General features: G+C 34.6%; 1 protein-coding gene across 3 annotated transcripts; it reads left to right on the top strand.

Moving 5' to 3' along the window:
* Positions 1–2,127: 2,127 nt before the first annotated feature.
* LOC131149598 (uncharacterized) lies at positions 2,128–26,333 on the top strand. Of its 3 annotated transcripts, XM_058100196.1 has the most exons (11): positions 2,128–2,199; positions 2,309–2,649; positions 2,752–2,870; positions 5,693–5,834; positions 5,932–6,228; positions 6,364–6,511; positions 8,251–9,225; positions 9,345–9,583; positions 9,681–9,754; positions 22,297–22,399; positions 25,843–26,333. In XM_058100196.1, exons 3-11 carry the CDS (start codon positions 2,815–2,817, stop codon positions 25,879–25,881), a joined length of 2,073 nt encoding a protein of 690 aa, XP_057956179.1. In that variant the 5' UTR covers positions 2,128–2,199; positions 2,309–2,649; positions 2,752–2,814; the 3' UTR covers positions 25,882–26,333. The 3 variants fall into 3 exon arrangements, with proteins under 3 accessions (XP_057956179.1, XP_057956180.1, XP_057956181.1); XM_058100197.1 differs by lacking the exon at positions 2,128–2,199 and having other exon boundaries at positions 2,211–2,649; positions 2,755–2,870; XM_058100198.1 differs by lacking the exon at positions 2,128–2,199 and having other exon boundaries at positions 2,282–2,606; positions 2,755–2,870.
* The last annotated feature ends 53 nt before the right edge of the window (positions 26,334–26,386 follow it).

The following is a 26,386-nucleotide window of genomic DNA, read 5'->3' as shown; positions in this document are numbered from 1 at the left end:
CAAAGGTAAGCACAAATTTTTAATCACACTCCTCACCCTCTCCAAGCTCTAGTACCAGTTGTTGGGGGAAGGAGATGATTACAGCAACACAAACACAACACAATCACACACCAAAAACACAAAGAAATTACGTGGTTCGGCGAAACTCGGCCTACGTCCACGAGAGAGAAGGAGTCACACTATATTAGCAAGAAAAATACAGTGGAGGACGAGAACACACTCACTCACTCAACTCTAGCTCAAACCTCTCTGCCACATGCACACAACACTCTCAGTTCTTCTCTCTGTATATTTTCTTTGCACACTCACACACTACTTTACAAAGCATTTCACGTATAAATATATGAGAGAGAGAAGCATTGAGATGGAGCAGCACTGAAAATAGAATGCATGCTCGGGGCTGCGCATGCCCCACGAGCTGTGCCTTCCCAAAAAATCAATAAATGCACCCGCATGAGTGGGCCAACAGGCCATTTGTAGGATGCTACAATGCTATACTGTCAAATAAATAAATAAATAAATAAATGGTCTCATCAACTAACTAAAATTATCTTACTTTAACTTTTAAATTAAATTATCTCCATTATTTAAATTTATCTTCATTTTTTGAATCAAATTATCTTAATTTAAATTTCAAGGAGTGAAAAATGATTATGTCAAACGTCAAATGCCTATAGTGTAATATATCTATTTTAGTATGAAACATAACCATGTCAAACTTCAAATGCCTATGCTCTAATATATCTATTTTAGTAAAACATTATTGTAATAGGATTCTTATTTGAAATGGATATTTGCAAAATTTTATTGACAATGTCATCAATAACATGTATGATTTATCATTTTAATGTATAGGATTAATTGATTTTAATGTAAATGGACCCTAACAAGCATATCACTCTACGGTATATTGTAAAAATGGAAACTTGTTATAAATATTCTCCATAAATTCATTTTGTATTATCACATATTTTATTCTAAAGAAAAATTAATAAACTTCAATAAATTTTTTTCTGGTAAGATTTTGCTAAGGATATTGGCCAAAAACAAAAGAAAGGATAATAGTGTCATACAAAATTATATGACAAATTATTTTTCAATCAAAATTGTGGTATTTTAACATCTCTAAAGACCCATAGCCCCACTCAAAGCAAGTCGAACTCTACATGACCTATGCTTACACAATTTCTTCCCTTATTTTGGAAAGCAATTTAGCAAATTACATCATGAGTTCATAAATTTAATTAAATTGCACTTCAAAAAGAAAAGTGCAAATTAGTTAAATTTCGAGAACTTCTAGTGTAATAGTTTAATAAAACTACTCTTGTAAAAGGGGTTTTTCTTAGTTAATATATAAATGAAATTGTTTATAATAAAATGATTTGTAGTCATTTGTAGACTATATGATTTATCCATTTAATTTGTATAACTAATTGATTTTAGAGGAAATGGTTCTAACAGAATTCCGTTGTAAATGAAAACTTGTAAAATTTTTTTTCCATGAAATCCTTTCATAATGACTTGTGAATTTTTTTGAAGGAAAATGAACTGCAATAAACATTTTTCTAAGAAGATTCTTACTAAGAATAATATTGTTACAAGAATGAAAAAAAAATTGGACAGAGTTTCTTAGAAAATTATGAAAAGATTATTTTCATAATAAAAAGAAAAGTCACTTCGCATATTTCTATGCTAGGGCCCTTCAACCATAATCCCATTCAAAGCAAATTAAACTCTATGCCCCTATATGCAAAACTCAATTTGTCCACTTTCAAAAAAAAAATTATTAGGGTGGGGAGGTACTTTGTACTTCAAAAAATGATGTTTTCATTTTCTATGATGACCCCACAATCATACTTTCTATTCATCGAAAGTTGTACTAGTTAATCGTTTTGATCATAAAAATAGTTCATTTTTGTCAAATAATATGGACTTGATTACGGGTTTACAAGAAAATTCTTCAAAACACGTTAATCTCATTTATATATATAAATCTTAAAATTATTACAATATGAAAAAAAAAAGTGTTTTCTTGTGTTTTATCACCTTAAAAAACTGTAAATTTTACATATTGTCTTCATATAATGCAAGTGGGTAGGTGCGATCCATGGGGAAAGTTTGTTCTTGAAGAGTAGTGAAGACCAAGACGACGTCAAACTGACGCATTTCACACTTCAGGATAGACGGTGATAGCCGTAGGTACTAGATTTGATTTTCCCCCACGCGCATCCCGGGCGTGTCTTCGTCCCCTTTATTGCCAATTTCTTATTTGTGCTCTTGTGTGATCGACGAACAAATGTGGTTGCAGGCGCGGGAAGTAACCGGATCCATGTGAAATTACGACTTTACCCCTACGAACAAACATAGTCATTACAGAACACCTTTTTCCCAGATTACACGACGTCCCCCGTTCCCATCTTCAACGTGTCTCTGACGATCGTCCACACTATGCCTCCCTCCCTCTCGCCCTCCGCCTGAAGCAACCATCTCCCCCACTTTTCTACGGGGAGAGAGAGAGAGAGAGAGAGAGAGAGAGAGAGAGAATTCCTGTCCATTGATCCGTCCCGGCTGGACGTTTTGTCGTTGTTCGTTCGTCGTTAATGAAGGTCGGCGGTCGAAATCATTTCTTCCATTTATGCCCTCTCTCAGGTCTCTCTCTCTCTCTCTCTCTCTCTCTCTCTCTAATCCTGTGTTTCTCTCTCTTGTTTAATTGGGTACCCAATTTTAAATTTTGTGTTACGGATTGTTAAGCAGTGACTCGCGGCAGTTTTGGTGTCAATTCGAGCTTTAAGCGGGACTTAAAGCGTAATTTCAATGGGGAAAGATGACAATGGCCGGTGTGTATTTCCCCTTACCAGCTTGCAAATTGGGTAAGAATCAGGTCTATTCTTTCTCGTAAATTTAATTTTGAAATACTTTCCTGTTATTTTTTATTGTTTTCTGTAAGCTCCCCTCTTGATTGTTTCTGAAAATGCTTCCATTTGTGCTACTATTCCAAGTTTCTATTTTATTTATTTATTTGGTACGGATAATCATGATTGACGGTTCCATTTCCTGTTGTGGTTATACTGGTCAAACCAGAATCAGAATTTTGATTTATTTCAGTTTAAATATACAACCGAAAATTTTTGTGAAGATGTAATTTTCAGTGCTGCAATAGATAGTTATGCATCAGGATTGTCACTTTGGTAGATGTCACTACTGCTATTTGGATAAGGATTCTCACTTTGGTAGCGGGCGTAGAGGACCATGCTCTGCATACATATCTATATGACATGTGCAATATGAGTAATCAAAAGACCAGTGTAAACCACATGTCTCTTGCTGGACATCCTAGTAATTGGAACTTGGGACTTGCATGTTTTCGAATCTTGAGAGTGGTGGGAAGGGGTAAGGGATGGGAGATGGGCTACCTGATGTTGTGTAGAATGAGCCAGGCTTCTTATTGGCCAAAAAAAAAAAAAAAACTTATATCAAAGATCACTCATCGTATTTGTTCTTCACATTGAGAATATATAATATGTTTTATTGGGTTGACATGGCTATTCAAGGAATTTTGATATATGTTAAAGATTTTTCCTCTTTTTATTTTTTTTTAACTCTACTGTTTTGACATTATATGTTTCCATAGTTATTATGGGTACAAGAATAGGATTTAATAATTTGTGGAAAAATATGATTTGTGAAAGTTTAGCATAAGTGCATGTTTTCTAATGGAGCATGAAAAAGTTCCTGCATCAATAAGAGTATGCAGCTGTTTGTTTACTTGTTGACAGAAGTCTCATGTGTTAATATGCTTTGTTAATCCAAAAAGACTAATAAAATTTTGCTATAATAATTAATAGGGTTTTAGTTAATCCAATTTCAAGTTCACATCCAATTAAAATTTAAATATATGATGATACCAATATAAACTTAGGGAGTTAAATTTGCATATATATATATATATATATATATATATATATATATATATATATACCTATATATTTTATATTTATAGTATTTCCTCAAACTGAAGGTGCATGAAATGTGGTGAACATATTTGATTGAACTCCTCTTTATTCTTTATATTTTGTACATGGCCAAATATGGTATTGCAGATAAGTTGGTGTTCTGATATCTGGATCAACTTTGATTTATCTATTTATTTATAGAAAATTCATTCAATTATATTTGGAATTTTATGTCATGTTTTCCCCTGAGGTATGGTACATCTATGGCTTAAGTAGATAAATTGTTGTTATTCTATAAAACTGTGTGCATGTGTGTGCACGCATGTTATGTGCGTGCATGCGTTTATGTGTTTCCTTGTTTTTCAGAGACTTTTTAAGTGGTATATAATTTCATCATCTTACAATTTACCATTTGAATTACCATTCATGTTGTTTGAAATATGATTCAACTCTTGATTATAGGCACACATTTTTTCTCTCATCTCTTTAAAACTTAGAATGTGTGGTAATTTCATCCGGAAAAGCTTAGGAACTTACAGCTACTTGGAGAAGAGAATCATACTAGTTGTGCTGTATTTCGATTTGTTGATGTTCTTAATATTCAAAATTATTTGAATTAAATACATGTTGCTGGGTTACTAGAAAAAGCTAAACCTCTTTTCTAAATGTATTGTTCATATTTTAGATCTAATAGAAAAGATTAAAGTTATCACTCTATCCATGTTGTAATTGTTCCAATGCGATAATCCCTCTGGAAATTCAAAATTTTGAATTATTTGTAGGAATTTGTTTATTTGAATGCTAGCTTAGAGGTCTTTTCCTTGAGTTGTTTTGCTGTTTATTTTCCTATTGGAGTTGAACTATATGCACAATTTCTGTAAGAGAAATTGACAGTGCTTTTGCATACTTATTGTCTAAGGAAAAAGATTTAGGATAATATTTTTACTGAAAGTGAAAAGCTGCTGTAATACACTTTTTTTTGTTTTTTGTTTTTTTTTTTTGCTTTCCCATGGTTTAAGATAAGAAATATTCTTATATGAGACCATGTATGCAGGTGTGCACGTCCGTGTGCATGCGTGCATATATGCATGTGTGGTCCTTGTCAGATCAAATTAGCTAGTAGATTAAGTATCGTTTTTTCTTTTCTTTGATGTGTCTTGGTATCACTTGTGAAGGAGAGGTTTTTGGTTTGTTTTAAATATTTTGTTTTTGGTAAATGAACAAGATGATTTACTTAAATGGGTAATCTGTATCAGGCAACTGACATTTTCCTGTGTTCATGGTAATTGATTAGTTCCCATATAAAATGTAAGTTTAATTGAGTTGATACTACCATTCTTTGGCCCCTAAGCTTATTAAAATTGTATTACCATTTTACATAATTGAAATTTCATACTACTTTATGCATTTGTTGACTGATTCCTATATTATGAAATCTTTTGCAAATTTTTAATGCTGTGCTGGTTCACTGTATTAAAATTGTATTACCATTTGCTTACACCTTCCCAAAGATTTGAGACATGGGAAAATTTGATTGTTTATGGCTATAATTTTCCGTTAATCCTAACTCCTAAATGTAGCTACTAGGTACACGTGTTTTGGAGAATTGTGGTTGTTACCTCCTTGAGAACAGTTGCTCTGTTTATTTAGTGCAATTTTGTAACTTGAGGGGAATTGTTGGCCAATTTCACATTCTGTTAAGTCACTGAAGTCATGTTGTTCCCTACACAAAATTGCAGGGACTTGCAGTCTTATCTTTCATATCTTAGCCTTTTCCTGGGGCCTGAAAGTAACAAATTGTATATCTTGGTGGACAACCGCCCATGGCTGAAAGGCCTAGGTCTGCGCTCAGCACGGTTATGGCAATTGATGGTTACTAAGGTAGCTAAGAACCTCTTTTATGTATCAGTATAAGTGTAACTTTCACATTAAGATGATATATATATATATATATGTGATGTTGTTTATTCATCTGCAGTCCCGGTTATCACCTTTTGCTAACACTAAAGCACGTAGGGAGAGAGCGGATAATGACGAGATTTTCAAGTTGGAATCTAGCTCTACATCAAACACTAAAAAGACAAGAAAATTTGAGAGATGGTTCTCGTTGATTGATGCTGCAGCATCATCTCGAAAAAGGGCCTTGCTCCCTGTAAAGAAATTAAGGAAGACTTTGCTTTTCAAGAGTGAGTTGCATAGGACCTTATATGGTTTTATTGTATTTGAAGTTGTATGGGACAATGTTCGTGGTATCAACTATTTGAATGAGCTTCAGGTATTCCCTGTCTGGGTGCATATATACATATACATTCATTCACACTCACACACACATATGGATATTTCACTCTTATATGCTAATTGTGATCTTCAATTTGTTTATTTATTTATTTTTCACTTTTTCCTGCTGCAGACCGATACATCTCTGGCTATTGAGGCTAAACTAATGAGGAGGTGGGAATTCGATAGTATAGCTCAGGCTGCAAGTTCTATATCTTTATGGTTCTCAGGAACACACTATGAGCGGCTTCTTTTGAATGATTATCTGGACTCTACCACAGGTACCCTTTCCATGTCCTCAAATATTGTTATTTTTCAGAGAAGGAAACTCATATATTTATTATTACTACAAATGCTAGGGAGTATCGGACTTGAATGCAAGCATATGCTTCATCATTGAGTTTGTCTATCACATCTGGAGAAACAGAGGCATTATTGTCCATTCCCTCGCGCACGTTGTTCTTTCTTAATTGAAGAAATATAGGGTTCCTTGATAGCGAACTTGGAAAAAATTGTCAACGATTTTAACTGTGTTATGTGCATCAGTTCTTTTAAAAGGCAATAAGTGGGGCTAATATTTTTCCCTTGTTGTGAAGACAGGCCAAACATAACCCTTACAAATTCTTTAAATTATCAAAATGTTAAATTGTTAGAAGTGCTGTGATCGTAGAGGGGAAACATCCACTTAACAAATCATCTATCATTTTTGCTCTTTGCTTTGATGATATTCTTTAGCCATAAGCCTTCCATGCCATGTGTTTGGAAATTAGGAATAGGGTGTTGCTTTGTGTTGTTCATCTGTTAGAAATGAATGACTACAAGTTTTTTGGATGGTCTGTGAGGTTCTCTGCTTTTAAAACAAGGCTTTGAGCAAGGTTCAAAAAGAACCCCCGTGTAACCTTGTCCAGCCTTAAGGTGTGGTAGACCTCCTACCTTTATGCCATACTTAGCAGAAAATATGTTTTCCATTCATGAAAATGTGTTGTAATTCTATTTCTTGTCTACCGCTTGCTCCAGATGACAGGTGATTAACATATTGCAAAATTGTATTTCACATTAAAGATTTCTCTAGAGAGAGGGACTTGAAATTGTGCCAGACAGCTAAGGTTTTCATGACTTCCTTGTAACTATTTTATTGAGATAAAGTCCAGTATTTAAGGCATATCCTCTCATGTCCTGTATCATTGTTTATTTAAGGCATATTCAGAAACACACACACACACATGCACATTGGTCAAAAGTTTTAATATTTTGTCTCATATTTTCCTGAAAAGTTGTACGCAATCTGCACATTTTAGAGAGATAAAAAAGGGATTGGAAGCTAGCTTTGGTGTGGGGAAAGATTCAGTTCTTGACTTCTTTATGGTGCATAGGGTTTGGAGTTTTTAGATAAGCTACCTTTCAGGATTTAAATAGGGATTGGAAGAGTTGGTTGGATTGATTTCCACTTTCTGATGTTACAATTTTTCTGTGGTTTGTTTCAGATATTTTTGGGAGATGCCTTTTCTCCCCCTTGTAAACTCTTTTCCTATTAATTAGTTTCTTTTCCTATCCAAAAAAGGGGGATGGTGTTATGTGTGTATTTTATGGGCAATTTTCTGGCATGCTTATTGTCAATCATCTTGAAAAAGCCTATACATGTCAAAGCTTATCCATGGTAGGATAACTGTCAACTTCCTAATCTCTTTTTTGTTTCGCATAAATATGTTGGTAATGAGGCTTGCTTTTTGTGTGTCCACAATGTTACCACCAAAATTTTCCTGGGAGAAGTATGAGGATATGAGGAAGCTTGTTAGATCTTACTGTTAGATAGTTGTTTTTGCTGTTGCTCTTAATTGCCAACTTACCTGAATTTTTCTAAAAATATTTAAAATATTAAAGTTGCTTTGCCTTTTCTTATCTTTGAATGTATATTTAGTTGGAATGTGTGATTATTTTTTATGGCCAAGTTGTGTTTTTATTTGGCCTTGTGATACTGTGAGCAAAGACATTGTTCATGTTTAATTTGGAACTTTTGCAGGAGAGGTGTTCTATGAAGCTCAAGAAGATTTCTTGGGTTCTGACTCTTATGATGCTGATGAAAATATCTGCAGCGATGATGTTTCTGGAGAAAATGAATCACCCAACTGCCTTCATAGCGAGTTTAGTGTGCATCCTACAACCACAGAAAATGATATTAGTTCGCCCCACACACCACCTCCTCCAACTGGGCCCTACAAGAGAAGAAGGGTAACAAAATCCTTTAGTGGTGGAATAGAAGTTGATACATATTCTGAGGAAACACATGACAGTATTATAGACTCGAACAAACATTTGGACGATGTTCATACAAGTGATTGCAAAAATGCAGTTGAGGCTACTGAATACAGGGATGTTTTGATTTTGTTTAGGTTCAATGATCGTGACCTCCCTTTCAAATTAAAGCAAATAATTATGTCTGATCTGCGGTTGCTTACGCTATTAGAGTCCGGGCTTCCATCTTGGGTTATATTTCTTCAGTCGTACCCAGGATTTTGCCATCTCTATCGTCCATGGATGTGCCCTCTGGCAAGAGCTTTATATGTGCTGATTTCGGTTATCACTGTTCTCATTGGATTTTATGACCTATACAAAAATGTACCAGTTCTCAAGGCAACAGCATCTCGTTTGTGTGGTCCCCTGATGGATTGGATTGAAACTTGGGAGATGGTATCAAGGATTAAATACTTGGGAACAATGTTATTTCTGCATAATTTTCAGAAGGCTATTCAGTGGTTCCTGACAATCACACGCACTACTCGATCCTTTTTCTCGGTTCTCACCCAACCAATGGCAGAGCCCCTTTTGGAGCTATTGGGTTACCTTCTTCCATTTTGGAATATGTGCATCGAAGTAGCAGAGAGCTTATGTTCTGTCATTTGGGTTGCAATTGAGTCTTCTTTCAGTCTAGTGGGGAACCTGGCAGTGATTCTACTTTCGCCAATTCGATTTATCCTATCTGTCATTTGGCATATTGGTAAGTGATTATTGCATATGTGTTAATTTATAATTATGACTTATTTGTTAGTTGGTGGCCATAAAAACTAATTGTAATGTGTGTTAACAGTTTGTTGTTGTGTTTGTATCATATGGCAGCAAATTCCATCTTATACCCCATATTTTGGATCCTTTGGGAGGCACTTTATGTACCTATTCGGATGGTCCTTGCATTCTTCAATTTCATGGTTTTTATTTTTACCTGCATATCCGAGTTCCTTGGAGAAATATGGCTCTCTGTAAGCAGTTTATTTCAGATTGCCTCAGCTTCTGGGGTAGCAGTGAGCAAATCTGAGGTTTCCATGTGGCGTTCACTTTGGAATGACCTTTTTTCCCAGGTTGTAAGACATTCTTTTTTTTTTCAGTTGATCATAATAATGACATGGTTAAGTAAATTTTATCTTATGTTCACCATATTATTTTAAATTTATTCAGGTTTTCCGTGCTGTGAAGAGCATTTTAAATGGTTTTGTTGCCTTCTTCACAGCCTGCAACAGGCATCGACTAAGGTATGCTTGTGCTTGATCTATACTTTGAATTTCTTGTAATCATCTTTTTCTACTGCTTCTCTTTTTTCATATTTGATGTACCAACATAGATCTAAAGATCATCTGGGGTTCAAGATCATTCCCCACCTGCCTCACTAGTTTGGTGCCTGCTAATTTTGTGAATTTGCACATTGATGATGCCGTTATGATTTTTGCTGGTTTTCTTCTCTTTGTATCCCAAATTTTTTGGCTTCATTGTTCCATATAGCTGAGTGCATCTGTCATTAAGTTCCCACATGGAAGGACAGATTTAGTAATATTATTGAGGTCTTTTGTTTGACAAAACCTGATGTTCTCTATATATTGTGTGTAATTCCATCAAAATTTACAGATAATGAGGAATTTGAAATTTAACTAAGAATCTAACAGCCATTTTAACGATATGAAGTCTAGTATTTAGTGACACTGTTGAGCCTGTGATGTAGGACAGCATACAGCCAAAATCGATGCCTAGGTATGTGCTTCTAAATCCTACATAGGCAGTTGTCCTTTATTAGAAAGCCTCAGTCTTATATTCTTGAATTAAATTTTATTACTGAAGAATAGAGGGCCTATTTATATCTGAACTGAAGGAAAGAAATTCTGTATATTTCTTTATATCTAAATTGTACAATAGAGGAATGAAGCCAAACAATAATAGAAAGATAATTAATTCAAAGAATCAAATCAGAATAAAATAAGCATAAAATCAGAATATTCTAACATCCCCCCTCAAACTTGAGATGATGAAATCAACTTGAGTTTGGAAACAAGATCACATAGCCGACCAGGGGGATGAGACTTTGTGAAAATATCGGCAAGTTGATCTACATAGGAGACTGAAGATGCAGGGTGCCCTGCTGAAGGTGGTGCCGAATGAAGTGACAATCAATTTCAATATGCTTGGTACGCTCATGAAAGGCATCACTGTGAGCAATCTGGATGACGCTCCGATTATAAAAATAAAGAGGGAAACTAGTCGTCTGAGGAGCGCCCATGTTTTTCAAAGGCCATTGTAACCAGTAAAGTTCAACTGTAGTATCAGCAAGAACACGGTACTCAGCCTCAATACTGGATTGGGCAACAATAGTCTGCTTCTTACTACACCAAGAAATAAGAGAGGTGCCAAGTAAGATACAATAACCCGTGTTGGAGCGACCATCGGTAGGGTCACCGGCCTAGTCAGCATCAAAATAAGAGTGGAGCTCAAGAGATGAGCACGAAGAAAAGTAAAGGCCATGAAACAAAGTCCCTTTGACATAGCATAAGATACGAAGAACAACAACATAGTGAGTAGAGTGAGGTACACTCATAAATTGGCTAACCAAGTGAACCGCATAGGATATGTCTGTGTAGGTAACAATGAGATAGATGAGACTACCAACCAGTTGTCTATACAAAGTAGCAGCTGGAAGAGATTCACCATCAGTAGTAAGAAACCTAATATTAGGCTCAAGTGGAAAAGTGCATGTTTTGCTGTCAATCAAGCCTACTTTGGAAAGCAAGCCAGACACATACTTAGCATGACAGACATAATAACCATTTGAACTGGAAGTATTCCCGAGACCAAGAAAGTAGTTAAGCTGCCCTAAGTCCTTCATCTCAAAATTCTGACTCAAAAAGTGCTGAAGATCGCAAATACTAGAGAGATCATCCCCTCTAATAATCATGTCATCAACATAAAAGAAGGATAAGAATCATACTAGCACCAGTGGTCCGAAGAAAAAGTGCAAAGTCATAGGCACTAGAGACAAAGCCTTGCTGAGCAACAACACAACTAAATTTAGCAAACCAGGCTCGGGGAGCCTGTTTGAGGCCGCAGAGAGCACGGAGAAGATGGAAAATTATGTGAGGAGGATGATCATAGTTAGGTGGAGGATGCATATAAATTTCCTCAGCAAGGTCACCATTCAAGAATGCATTTTTGACATCCATCTGAAACAGTTGCCAATGACACATGGTAGCTACTGCAAGCAAATATCGAATAGAGGTAAGACAAGCAATAGGAGCAAAAGTCTCCTCATAGTCAATACCATACTCCTGAGAGAAACCCTTTGCAACAAGGCGAGCCGTGTATCGTTCCATTGATCCATCTGACCGAGTCTTGATTTTGTAAACCCACTTACATCCTGTTGGCTTAGTAAGGCTTAAGAATCTTATTTTGATGATAACAAATCAAGGGAACTTAACATATTTGGTTAAGTGATGATGTTTCAGGATTCAAGTGGTTTTAATAAAAGGTTCAAGATCTCAAGTGCTCGATGAAGTTCATTAAAAACTTGGACTCAAAGATAGAAGATCAAATGAAGCTTAAAGTCTATTGAAGAATGAAGACAAGATAGACTCAAAGAATGGAAGCAAAATGCATAAAGACTTAGAGTTTAGAAAGTTAGAATTTTGAGAAGTTTCATATAAGTACTTCGCAAATCTCAATATAAATGTTTGAAGCTCTTAGGAATCATTATGGACTTAGAGACTTGTTTTTGAACACCTCGGAAAATGTTTTAAAGGCTCAATTAAATTTTCCAAGATTAAAGATTAAAATCAAAGTTTTTGGAAATTTCTGAAAGTTGTAAGATCAGGCGACTGATAGTGTTTCATCAGTTGACTGACTTAACTATGCTGAAAAATATGAGCAAACAGAGTAGAATCATGTGATTGATCTCTCAGACTCAAGTGACTGACTCACTTCTGACTTTTGAAATATACTGAACTGTAAAAGCTCAGGCGACTGAACATTCAGGATCAGGTGACTGACCATTTAGGATCAGGCGATTGACACTACACTGACTTTCAAAATTTGCTGTTCTATAAAAGATCAGGCGATTGACCCCGATAGTATCAGTCGACTGACCTTCGTAACTTTCAAATTAAAAAACAGCGAGGGAAAATTTCCAAATTGGATTGCTTGGTCCCCGAACCTTGTGAAAACTTGGAAAACACTCAAGAAACTTGGGGAATACGAAAATTAACTTTTTCTATCTATAAATACATGGTAAACCTAAAGATCATACATACCTACAAGAAGCAATCAATCTAAATTCTTTCTACTCTTCAAAGCTTTCTTGCTCAAATTTTTTTTGAAGTTTTGCTATGTTCTTGCTGATACAAACTCACAGTTTCTGATCTCTTCTAGTGAGTTTTTCAAATCTAATAAGAATCCCGGTGATAAAAATCTGAGCTTTACTCTTTTATATTGATTTTTGATTGAAGTATATTGGTATTCAACTGTACTAATCTGCTCTTGTTGAGAGCTTTTCTTGTACACAAAATTGTTTCTTGTCTTGTTATTTTTTGACGATTTAGGGTTGTTGAATTGTTGGCTACCGAGAAAGGGTATTCTTGTTAGAGAGGGATCTCCACCTGATACGGAGAGGTTGTAACTTGGCCTGTAAAAAAAGTTGAAAAGGAAAATCCTCATAGCAGTTGCTTGAGGCAAGGACGTAGGCTGCTAGCCGAACCTTGGAAAAATCCGGTGTCTCTCTCCTCTTCCCTAAATCTCTTTAAATTTCTGCAAACATATTAACTATGTGGATGTTTTAATATTTGCTGGAAGTTTGGATATTATTGAACACTGATTTGAATCAAGGTTTTTGATTGGATTAAATTTTTGAAAGTTGAAATTGTTGAAATACACAGCTGACTTAAATCTTGTGCTTATCTCATCTATTTTACAAAGAATCTCCAGATTGATTTATTGGAACTATTCACTAAAGCTATCATTGTTCATTGTTTATAAGAAAAATTGATTCTGAAAATCTGATTATATATTGAAGCATTAGATTCCAATACTGAAGTGCTGAATATTAAAACCAAGTTTAATACATCATTGTATTGAAACAAAATTGCAAGGACACTTAAGATAATTTTCTGAAATTAATATTATCTTTGGTGTTTAAATCTAATATGATGTTTTATCTGTTGAACTTCTAGAAGCTGAATAAGCAACATCATTTTTATTGGTTAATATAAATAAGTGATTTGATAAGAATTGTGTTGCTGATTAGAGAGTGTAATTGCAATCAACAAGGACTGAACTAAAGTTCCAAAAAAGTTTTAAAAACCCAATTCACCCCCCCTCTTGTGATTACACCTTACTTCTCACATCCAACTGCAGACTTCCCAGAAGGCAAATCCACTAGGTCCCAAGTATGAGTTTTAGTGAGAGCATCTAGTTCATCAAACATAGCTTTTCTGCCAAAGAGGGCTAGCACTAGCCTCATGATAACTGTGAGGTTTGTGAAGAGTAGCAAGGGCATAATAACAATGATAATCTTGAAGATGAAAAGGAGGAGCTCTTTCTCTAGTGGATTGACGGAGTGCAGGTAGTTGGACGGGCTCGGGTGTAGTTGATGTATTAGGAGTATCTGCAGACATGTCAGATGACTCAGGAATAGTCGAAGAAGGAATGTCTGAGGAGCTTAGCATCTCTGCAGAGGAGTAAGGGACTAAAGCAATAGATGGGTCAATAAAAATAGGAGCATAACTGGAAGAGGACCGCGGAAAGGGAGAAATACTCGTAAACATTTTATGTTCCCAAAACTCCATATGACGAGAAATACGAAGACACTTGACTATGAGATCATAACAACGATAACCTTTTTGAGTGAGACCATAACCAAGAAGACAACAAAGTCTGGATCGTGGTTCAAGTTTGGTGCATTCGTGTGTAGGAAAAGTGACAAAACAAACACAACAAAGAACTCAAAGTAATGAATAGTTAGGGACCTTACCATGAAGAAGCTCAAACAGAGTTTTATTGTGTATAGTGGGTGAGGGAATACGATTGATGGTGTAGATAGCAGTAAGAGCAGCTTCATCCCAAAAACGTTTTGGAAGAGAAGCAGAGATGAGAAGTACTCTTACCGTATCCATAATGTGACGATGTTTACATTCTACTCGACCATTTTGTTGTGAGGTGTATGGACAAGAGTGGTGAGAGACTGTCCCATTTTGCTATAAGAGGGTAAGAAACAACTTATCCTTGTATTTCATGGCATTATCTAAACGAAAAGTTTTAATTGTACAAGAAAATTGAGTTTGCACCATTTTGTGGGAATTCTGGTAAATATTTGTGAGTTCAGATCGATGCTGTAAAAAATAAATCCAAGTATAAGGACTATAATCATCCACAAAGATAACAAAATAACGAGATCCCCCCTCAGTTGGCGTTGGGGTGGGACCTCAAATATCAGAATGAACTAAGTCAAAAGGTGCAGAGGAAAAAGATTCACTTTTATTAAAAGGCAAATGTGTCTGTTTTCCAAGACGACATGAAACACAATCAAAAGACTGAAAATTAACTGAGCCTAAATGACCCTGAGAGGTCAAGAACTGGACATGTGGAAGTGAAGCATGACCTACCCGGGAGTGCCACAAACTGGAAGTGACCGTGATAGCAGCCATGGGGGTTGTTGTTAAGGAAGGAATTTGCAGAGATGAGAGCTTGAAAAGACGTCCAACTTTACGGCCTATCCCAAGCAGCTGACTCGTCTGTAAATCCTGTACATCAACACCCTTGTTATAGAATTTGAGGTCGAGTCCTAACTCACAAAGTTGTCCAACGGAAAGAAGATTTAAGGATAACTTAGGCACAAGGTAAGTATCACTAATAGATAAATTAGAGGTAGAAATAGACCCTACGTGACTAATAGGCATATGGGAACCATCAACAGTATATATGGCACGATTAGGAGAAAGAGCAGTTTTATGAGACAAAAGTGTGGAATCAGATGTCATATGATTACGGCAGGTGAAGTCTATAAACCACTGAGATTTACCTGGGGTGACGGACAAGGTAGTGGAGGATTGGGACAAACCTGGTGAATTAAGTCCTTCACGTCAGTTGCAGTGAGAGAAGTGGATTGAGATGGAGTCTCAGGTGCAGAGGAAGCAGATGAAGCGACCGAAGCTGTCTCTTGGGAAGCTTGTTGCTGCTTAGAATACACGACATTCATTGATGGTATGACCATTGCGTTTACACCACTTGCAAAAACCAATCTTGGAGGTGGATTGGGATGATGAACGGCCAATAGAAGACTATGGAGTACCACAAGAAGCAGTGGCAAGGACCATATTAGACGATTGCATCTTCATAGGGGAACAACGAGTTTCTTCAGAGATGAGTTCAGAAACTACAACATCTAAAGTCGGAAGTGGTTGATGATGAAGAAGAGAGGCTCAAGTAGATTCAAAATCATCCCGAAGAGCCATCATAAATTGCATAAAATTCCATCGATCAAGCCAAGTAACAAACATTTGAATGTCTTTAGAACATTCCAACTTTGGATTTGCGGCAGACAATTGTTCCCAAAGATGATTAATCATAGAATAAAAATCAACAATAGATTGACCTGGTTCTTGACTCATCTGATAAAGTTTTGCTTCCAGTGGAAACTCCAAGGAAGCATCATAGGTATAGTTGTATCTTTTGGCCAGAAAATCCCAAGCCACCTTAGCATTCCCATGTTTTGGAAGAAGACTATTGATGAACGGAATGGAAGTATTGACGAATCAGGACAGAATCTTGTAGTGAATACTATCCCATTCTTCTAGACGGGATGCAAATGCCTCTTCCTTCTCACTATCCTTCTGCAATGGCTTAAGAATTGCTTCAGTCACATAATGCCACAATCGGTATCCTTTCAAGAAAACCTTCGTATTCTGAACCCACATACTATAATTGGATCCATTCAATATCACATCAATAGGACGGACAATTGAATCAAGATTCGATGCAGATTGAGACATATTGAAGCTTCAAATGCTAAAAAAGACCGCAAAAATGAAATAAGGACAAAAAATTGAGAAGAAAACACATGAATCCCAAAAGTCAATGCTAGTCAACTATCAAAGTCAACGATCAACTCGGTAAAAATCAACGGTCAACTCAATCAAAGTCAATGTTCAACTGTCAATGTCAGTAGAAGTCAACGGTCACGGTTTTCTGGGCAACGGTCGGTGTTGACGTGGCAGCTAGGGCTAACGTGTTGCGTGCGGAATGAGATACGTGGCAGCGTGTGAAGGCTTGGGCATGTGCAACAGCAGGTTGGCACGTGAGTGGTGCCCCAGAATCTTCAGGCGGCACGTGGGGGCGCGTGTGGCGTCAGATGGCTTTGATTTCGGCAGCATTGAACTCCTCTCTGAATGGGCTTTCCAATGGTGGTGGCACCTCGGTGGAATAGTGACCAGAACAGTGCGAAATTGAGGAAGGCAGAGAGAAGCAGTGGCGCATGGTAGCGCGTGAGGAGCTTCCTTTACGGGAGGGAAGTCCCGTACCTTGCGAATATGTTTCTGGACTTATTGTTCCAGATTGGACTGTAAAAAAGCTGTAAAGAACTCCAAATAGCAGCTACTGTCACAAGAAAGAGCACCGGAACTTCATTGGAAGAACGTCGGAAAAATCTTATAGGCCACAAGTCTGTAGCTCTGATACTATGAAGAAAGAAAGAAAGAAACTGTGGAGAGAAATTTCGTATATCTAAACTATACAATAAAGGGCCTATTTATATGCAAATGAAGCCAAACAATAATAGAAAGATAATAAATACAAAGAATCAAATCATAAAAAAATAAGCATAAAATAAGAATATTCTAACATATATTCTAACAAATACAATATTAAAAACTTGTTGGTTAGTGAAAAATTAATTTAGGGAACATTTGGATGAAAACGCAGTTTATATACCTTAGAACTTTTATGTTGCAATAACAACAACAACAACAACAAAAAGCCTGAAGTCCCACTAGGTGGGGTCGGTTATGAATCCTTTTCAGCCAATTCACCTGATCAAGAGTATTTTTCTCTATTAGATTATGGGCTATTAAATCCTTCCTCTCTACTTGATCCCAAGTTATTTTGGGCCTACTTCTACCCCTTTTCATGCCTGACACAATGTCTCACTCCTTCCTCCTTACAGGGACTCTATTAGGCCTATGCTTCAAATGCCCAAACCATCTAAACGACCCCTCCCTTATCTTATTTTCAACCGTGGTATGCCTAAATTATTACATATATGTTCATTTCTTACTTTATATTTTAATGTTAATCTACTCATCAACCTTAACATTCACATCTCAATAACTTTTATTTTTTGTACATGTTATTTATTAGTTGCCCAACATTTTAAACCATAAAGCATAGCTGACCTCATAGTCATATTATAAAACTTTCCTTTTAATTTTAAGGGTATACACACCTGATGCACTCTTCCATTTTACCCAACATGTTTTAATTTTATGTACTACATCTTTTTCAAGTTCCCCTTCAGCTTGCGTAATAGATCCAAGATATCTAAATCTATCAGTGCTATTGATATCTTGATTATCAAGTTTAATCTTCTCTTTGTTGCTACTCCTTGTATTACTAAAATTACATTCCATATATTCTCGTATTCTTACTTATCCCGAACCCTTTAGGCTCTAATGTGGCTCTCCAAAGTTTTAGCTTAGATTCCACTCCACTCCTACTATCATCAATCAACACGATATCATCTACAAATTACATACACCAAGGGATCTCGTTTTGGATATTCTTAGCTAGTTTATCAATTACTAAAGTAAAAAGATAAAGACTAAAAGTAGAACCCTGATATACAACTATTGTGATTGGAAAATCTCTAGATTCACTTCCTACAATCCTAACGCTAATTGCTACTTTATCATACATATCCTTAATGACCTCCATATATCTACTACAAACTTTCTTCTTTTCTGAGACTCACCGAAGAACTTCTCTAGGTACTCTGTCATAACCTTTCTCTAGATCAATAAAAACCATATGCAAATCCTTTTTCTTTTTTCTTTTTCCCTAAAATTTTTCATTAAACTTATTAAAAGATAAGTAGCTTCTGTTGTTGATCTCCCAAGCATAAAACCAAAATGATTTTTTGAAATCTTCGTTTCTAATCTTATTCTATGTTCAATTACCCTTTCCCATAATTTCATTGTATGACTCATAATCTTAGTTCCACGATAGTTATTATAGTTTTGAATATTGCCTTTGTTTTTGTACACAGGTATTAATATACTTCTCCTCCATTCTTTTCGCTTTTTAAAAATTTTTATAATAGTGTTGAATAGATTAGTTAACTAAACAATTCCTTTATCTCCTAAACATTTCAAAACTTCAATTGGTATTTTATCTAGTCTTATAGATTTCCCCTTTTTATCTTTTTTAATGCCATCTCAACTTCAAGGACTCTAATTTTGCGAATAAATCTTCTATTTTTTGTCTTCTTTTCATTTTTCACTTCCAAGTTCAATCTTTCATTTTGGTTTTCATTAAGCAACTTATCAATTATCTCCACCACCTCTCTTTCAAGTCTTCTTCTCTAATTAAGATACTGTCATTCTCGTCCTTTATACATTTTACATCGCCTAAATCTTTGCATTTTCTTTCTCTAACTCTAGCAAGTTTATAAATGTATTTTTGTCCTTCTTTTGTATCTAGTTTCAATATAAAGTATCATAAGCTCTATGTTTAGCTTCACTAATAGTCTTTTTTATATTTTATATTTTTATTTTTTTTAAAGATTTTCTATATTTCTACAATTTTGCCATATTTTATACCAATTTCTTTTTGTCTTAACGGATTTTTGGACTACTTAATCCCACGACCAACTTTCTTTACTACCCGAGTTTCTTCCATTGGAGTCACCTTAATTGCTATCTTTATGATAGAATTTATCATTCTATTTCAAACAGTATTTGCATCAACCTTATCCCTTACTATCCAATCACACTCTTTGTTCATTTTATGTTTAAATTTTACTATATTATGTTCCACCATCTAGTTCTCTTATGTTGATTTATGCTACTCCTTAGCCATTTTTTAATATGTATATCTAATACCAAGACTCTATGTTGTGTAGCAAAACTTTCACCTGGAATAACTTTACAATCCTTATAAGATAGACGATCCCCGTTCTTAGTTCAAGAAGAAATCTGTTTGGCTTTTGCTATACCCACTCTTGATGGTTATTAAGTTTTCTTCTCTTTTTATAAAGAAAGTATTCAATATAACCAAATCGTAAGACATGGAAATATCTAAGATTGTATCACCAGTCTCATTTTTATCTCTATATCCAAGGCCTCCATGTATCCTCATATCCTATATTTTCTTTTGTAATGTGACCATTCAAGTCAGCTCCTATGAATGTCTCTTAGACATATATATCCCTTGTAAAATACTGTTCATATGTTCCCAAAATTGTCTTTTAAGATTTTTTACTAATCTTATTTGGGGAGCATACACACTAATGACGTTCACTATCTCCAAACTTAAAGCTATCCTGATTTTAATGATCCTATTCCCTATTCTTTTAATATCTACTATGTATTCTTTTAGGTCTTTGTCTACAATAATACCCACCCCATTTTTATGTTTCTCTATACCAGTGTACCAAATTTTAAATCCTAATTTTTCAATTTGTCTAGCTTTCTCTCCTGCCCATTTCGTCTCTTGAAGGTAGATTAAGTTAATCTTCCCCCCAAACATTATTTCGACTATTTACTTTTTTTTCGTAAGATTTTCTATATTCCAAATTGCTAATCTAATCTTAGTTTCTTGTGTTAACTTATTTATCCTCTTCCTTTTATATTGACTCGGTCTATTCCCTTGACCTTGTTGAATTTGGTAAGAATTCATGATAATAAAATCTAACAATGTTTTAAGTTGGCTGTTAACTACCTAACACAACCAACTCCTTTATCCGGGCTTGGGACTGACTCTGTGTACAAAGAATTTGTGTTAGACAGGCAAAGTACACGTTTGCGCTTTGTTTTTTTTTTTTTTTTTTTTGTTTTTTTGTTTTTTTTTTCACATAGACAATTTCTAAATCACCTTCAACTAGTAGAAACCGCACACACAATTTCTAATACAAATGCATTAAAAAAAAAATTAAAGCATAAAATTTTAAGTGTGAATCAAGCTAGACTACAATTAAAAAAAGCCATGCAACAGTACTTTTTGAAAAATTTTGTGTATTCGAAAACTTGCAAATGAAAAACATTAAAACACAAAAATGCATATGCTAAGCCTACAAGTCATAAACACAAAATCTCCACTACTAACCAACTATTAGAAATTTTTTTAATAATAGTAATAAGAAAAAAATTAACAAAAGAGGAGAAGATCTCACCGGTGATAGAAACTAAAAAGGAAATGACAACCACTTGAAAATATTGGAGTAGGTACCCTTTGCTACAAGAAATTTGACGCTGCTAATGAAAATCAATCGAAGAACATTTAAGCAACGAGGGATTGCAAGAATTCTTCAATCTAAATTCAAGATTCAAAATCCAAGAATATTGAAGAAACAAGATTTCTCCACCCAAAAAATATTTATTGCTTCTTCATGATTTTAGGGCTGAAGAAACAAGAATCTTTGAATTTGTTCAGGTCTTTGGGTGAAAAGAAAGGAAAAGAAAGGAAAGAAAGGAAGTTTAGAGCGGGGGGGATCTATTTGGTTGGTGAGAAAACAAAATGAAGAAGGAAAGAACAAAGTAAATAAAAATGATAGAAAAGAAAGAGAAAAGAAAAGAAAAGAAAAGAAACTTTTAGAAGTAGAAGTAAAAGAAAGAAAAAGAAGAGGAATTTGAATCAAAGTAGACGAAAGATGAAAGATAAATTCGATTAATTGTGGGTTTTTGAGAGAATTTGATAAAATATCTCGAAGGCTGCATCCAATAGATCTCTCCACTGCTGCCAAAGAACTTCCAAGAATTTGATCAACGATTGCAGCTTGTATTGGGTCAAGAATAATCTTCTTAAAATGCGCCTTGAGAAATGGAAATTCTTTCCCTTAGCAAATCTGAAGACTTGAAGCTTGATGATTAGGATGCTGGCAGCTACGAGAGTGGATGTGGCGGTGAGAAACTTGATGTCGTGTTGGGAGGTCGACAGTGACAAGTGCTTGCTAATAGGTTGAATTCTGTCCCTTGTGATACAAATTCTCCTGCTCAAAGAACTTTGTGAGAGGAAGGCAGGTTGTGGGTGCTATCGTGGTTGCTCAAAGAACTTTTATGTTGCCTTTCAAGTCAATTTACATTTAATATACCTAATCTCGTTCATGGTTCTGCAAATATCTTTTGAATAATTATAAAAAGGCAGTCTGACATAATCTCAATCCTATTTTTGAACTAAAATAGAAGGAAACTATTAAACAAATGTGATGCAACATCAGTAACTGGTTGCAGTAGGAAAAGATTAGACTTCTCCCCAATAATTTGGTTGGCTTTGTTTTTGATGGGCATATAGTTCATCTATGCACTTTTACATCTATGTTTTATAACATTTTGAGGAGAAATTTAAAAGTATACTAGATTTTATTTGGAAGAAGAAACTTAATTTATGGGGAGCAACATGATTAACTGGGTGAGAAGAGTAATGTCATTGGTTCGCCACTATTATCTGATGATAAAATCTCATGCTATTATGGAGTATTGTTTAGTTCATGATTGTTGCAGAGTTCGAGCAATCATTTAACAAACAAATTTTTTTTTTCCTAATGTGATGTATGCAGCATTTATAACCATATACTGGAGTTTATTCAGAAACTATCTGGAAAGAGATCACATCATACTGATCTTAGGCATAGTAGACGGACAAGGGGAGCTAAAACTATGGTAAGCTGTCATGTGCATACATGTGCAATTATAATTTGTTTGTTTCAGTTGCGTACACTAGACTGCTGGACATGAAACAAATGTCATTCATGGATTTGACACTCAGCAATTTGCACACAAATATGTTATTTTATTTTTCGGAAAATTTTGCTCGTATATGTTTTATGAAATTATTATTATTATTTTGTTCTTGTGATAAGTTATGTTAAATAATATTTCTTGTTACTTTTAGAATCTACTCTACTATAGAAAGAGAGACCTTTTTGTCTCCCATTTTCCTCTTTTTAAAAAAAAAAAAAAAAAATTAGAACATCAACAAGAAACTTTATTATTATTTTTTATTTAGAGAAACATGGTAATAGATGGCCAAAAAAAAAAATCATTTGGGTTAGAAAAAAGATTCTCCTAAAAACAGTTTTGCAAAAAAAGATGTAGTATTGGGAAATTTTTTCTTTGAAATATTGCTAGTTTTTTGGCTCAGCTTTATATTCCTGGCTGGGACAAATAGTTCAAGACTTCCAATGGGCTGGCATACTAAGATACCAGGGAAATAATGAAAAGCATAAATGTTATAGATAGCAGTAAGAGCTATGTAGTGGGTTGATGTTTATTGTTAACTCCATACTTTGAACATATACTTGGATTGCAGCATGGGTTACTAATTTCTATTGTTATGTTACATATGAAGTCAATCCTGAATTATTTGGATCATGATTTTGTCATTGGTTTAATATTAATGCAACAATTGCAATTGCCAAGCTTGATATAATGGGAAATTGTTATCTATAACGAGGTATGGCAATATCAAGTTTCTTAGTTGAGCCCTTAGTTAAAAGATGACGAGGAATGGAAGTGGTAAGAGATATTTGATACATGCTTTGTAATAAAATTATTTGATTGGTTGGTTGATATTGAATATTTTTTTAGGAGTTAGTTCTTGTTTCTAGCTTGAAAATGGGTAGGGTATGCCTAAAATAACTTGTAATGAGGTAGTGAGGAAGGATTTAATTGCCCTTAATCTAATAGATGAAAATACTCTTGATTGGGTGAATTGGTGGAAAGGGATTCATGTAGCCAACCCCACCTAGTGGGGACTAAAGGCTTGGTTTTGTTATTGTTGATATTGATACTTCCCCAGGGAATGACTATAAGTCATATAATGGCATACTAGAATGCTACATTTTCCAAGGCAGGTCATGTATTCAAAACCATTTTATTTCTTTGAAATATATTTGAAATTTGAGAAATTAGATTCCAATTATTTTCTGTTCAATATCCTTATAGTAATTTAATGTTTATAGGTGAGTTTCTTTGTTGTGGATTAATGCAGTTAATTTTACTTTGCATGTATATTTTATAACCCATATTCCTATATTCATTTCATATGCATGTTAGTGTGAATCATGGTCCTAAATTTTCCATAAAATTTTTGAAATTCTCTCTTTCCACCATCCTCCATATTGAAATGGCAATCAATTTCTGTCTTACAAAATTTCTATTGAAATTTCGATGTGTCATCTAAAAATTCATTGAAATCTCAAAGTTCAGCAAAATTTGTTGAAATTTTAATTCAAAATAAAATTTCATTGGAATTAAAACTTGATATTCAAAGGTCAAAACTCAATTTGAATTTTCTCTCTTAATTATTATTATTTTTAAAAATTGAAACTAAAGGTTATTGTAAGAAGGGTATGAATGATAGCTTTCTGATTTATAAATTTTTATGAAAAATTAGACTTATATATTAGCTACAACATTTTATTTGACCATTTATGCCTAAATTGTTTGTATTTGTGCGATACATAATGTTTAACTAATTTATTAATTTACTTATATTAATTGTATATGTTTAACAAATATTGCATGTTAAACACTGCATACTTGTCATTGATTTATTTTATTTGAAATATTTTAGTTCTACAAATATTGCATTATTTTTTTATTAACGATTTCTAAAGTTTCTTAAAAATATTTCATCCATTGCTACTAATATCCATCATTTTAAAAATTTAACTCAAAATTGTCATCAACATTGAAATTTCCGTAGTTTTGTAGCCTTGAAATTTCAGTTAAAAATTTAAGACCTTGGTGTGCATGATTGAAGGATATTGTAGACTTTTGTAAATAGAAGTTGGAAGTTGCATTTGTCGGTGTTATAGACACTATGTATGGACTTGCTCAAGCAGGTCCTTTTTATGTAAAATGGTCCTCTGCTACTTCTGTTTAAAATGCGTCAAGTGTGGTGTGCAATTTTTTTTCTAAATACTATTTATCCTGCTGATTTATTGAGTTTTGAGCATGTGTGGCTAATTATAGTTTAGGATTCAAGGTGTTGAAAGAAAGCAGGGTATATGTGTTATGCTGCTTTATATCACATATTTAAAGAAAAATGACTTGCATATATTTCCATACCTTTTTGTTTCCACAATAACACATTCCCTACCCTACCCATGTCCCCAGAGAAAAAACAAATAAATAAAGAAAAATCAAGGGCGTCTGCCTCCCTCTGTTTGGATTTTGTTGTTGCCCTGCATGTAGCGCGGGGAAGAGGGAAAATAGACATTGTGCATTGCTTTATATGGATCATGTTGACACCAAGTGCTGGAATATTTATTTGACTTCCAAAGTTTGAAGGGACAAACTAAGGCTCAATTTTGAACTTTGAAAATATTAGAGAAGAAAAGAAAATAGGAAGGAATCTACTTTTTTGGTTATCAAGGAAGGTGAAAAATAACAAAATTTGTTTTAGGTGTTATTAACATTTGATATTTCTTAAGTTTTAAGCATATTGGAACATATTTTCTTTTCTAACAATATTTGTATAGAGAAAAAATACATTGGAACATGAATTTCTTAGTTTTCTTTTCTTTTTCTTCCCCTAATGTTTTCCAAGTTTCAAACAGGCCATAAATCTTCTGCACTTTTTTTTTTTTTTTCCTCTTTTAATCCTCTAGCAACTTTTTTCCTGCATGTGCATGTGCATGTGCGCACACAACTGGCTGTGGGTGCACTTCCTCGGAGTTGTAGGTCATTGTTCACAAAATTGAATGCAAGTATGAAGTTCTTCACCATTGCTTGCTACCTCATTAATCTTCAGTTCACATTAGGAAGCTTGGATGCTTTAAGGCAACTGATTTTTCCTGTTTTCTGTGCTGTCTCCTTTCTGCATGATCAACCGGTTTTTCAAAGCACTCCAAGGAGGTCAAAGTTGGTTCTTTTTGCTTTTTACCATATTGATTCTTAAAGCTATTACATGTATGTGTTAATAGCTATATTTTGATATGAATAAAATATGATGCATCTTTTCTGATAATGCTTATGATGGTTAAGATAAAACGATATAGGATAATGGACATGTTTTTGGCATTTCATTTTTCTAATAGTTGTTGCATCCAAGTTTTATGCCTGTCCTTGTCATGATTTGACCTGTTTTGGTTGTGCAGTCAGAAGCAAGAAAATTGGTTGTCAATAAGAAAAACTGATTTCAAGCCTACAGATCGACATGAAATGATGCTTTTTGCCCATGAGAGCTTTTATTGTTCTGGCTAACATGCTTGAGAAATTCCTGGGAAGCCAACTCTAACCAAAACCAATATAACAGAGGAAGTTCGTGTTCAACTTGCAGATTCTGCAGTGTCTTGCTGAATTAATGCATTCTATTTGTTCTTAATATCTCCCTGCCCAATTCTTTCATATCACATATTTAGCTTTCTAGATTGCCATCCTCTGTAATACTGAGATGTTGTTTGTCATAACATCTCTTTGCTGCTTTGTAATATTCCCTTTACTGGTCTGTCATTGTTACTATTGTAGCAAAATTCTGAAATGTAAATATGTAAATAACATGTACAGGCAGCAGGTTTTTGTATGGCCAGAAGGTAGATTTTAGATTTTTGTGAATTTGAGTGCAATACCATACACATTCGTTTTTCCTTATATTGGCTGCCAGGAAATGAAAAAAAAAAAAAATCCTAACATCTTAAACAT

Source organism: Malania oleifera, chromosome 2, assembly GCF_029873635.1.
Source record: "Malania oleifera isolate guangnan ecotype guangnan chromosome 2, ASM2987363v1, whole genome shotgun sequence".
In the NCBI taxonomy this organism is placed as follows: domain Eukaryota; kingdom Viridiplantae; phylum Streptophyta; class Magnoliopsida; order Santalales; family Ximeniaceae; genus Malania; species Malania oleifera.
This window is presented reverse-complemented; position numbering and strand designations above follow the sequence as displayed.

Coding starts and splice junctions, on each gene's coding strand:
- LOC131149598 (XM_058100196.1), top strand. CDS start 2,815: ATGGGGAAAGATGACAATGGCCGGTGTGTATTTCCCCTTACCAGCTTG. Junction 2,871..5,692: donor CTTACCAGCTTGCAAATTGG/GTAAGAATCAGG, acceptor ACAAAATTGCAG/GGACTTGCAGTCTTATCTTT. Junction 6,229..6,363: donor ACTATTTGAATGAGCTTCAG/GTATTCCCTGTC, acceptor TTCCTGCTGCAG/ACCGATACATCTCTGGCTAT.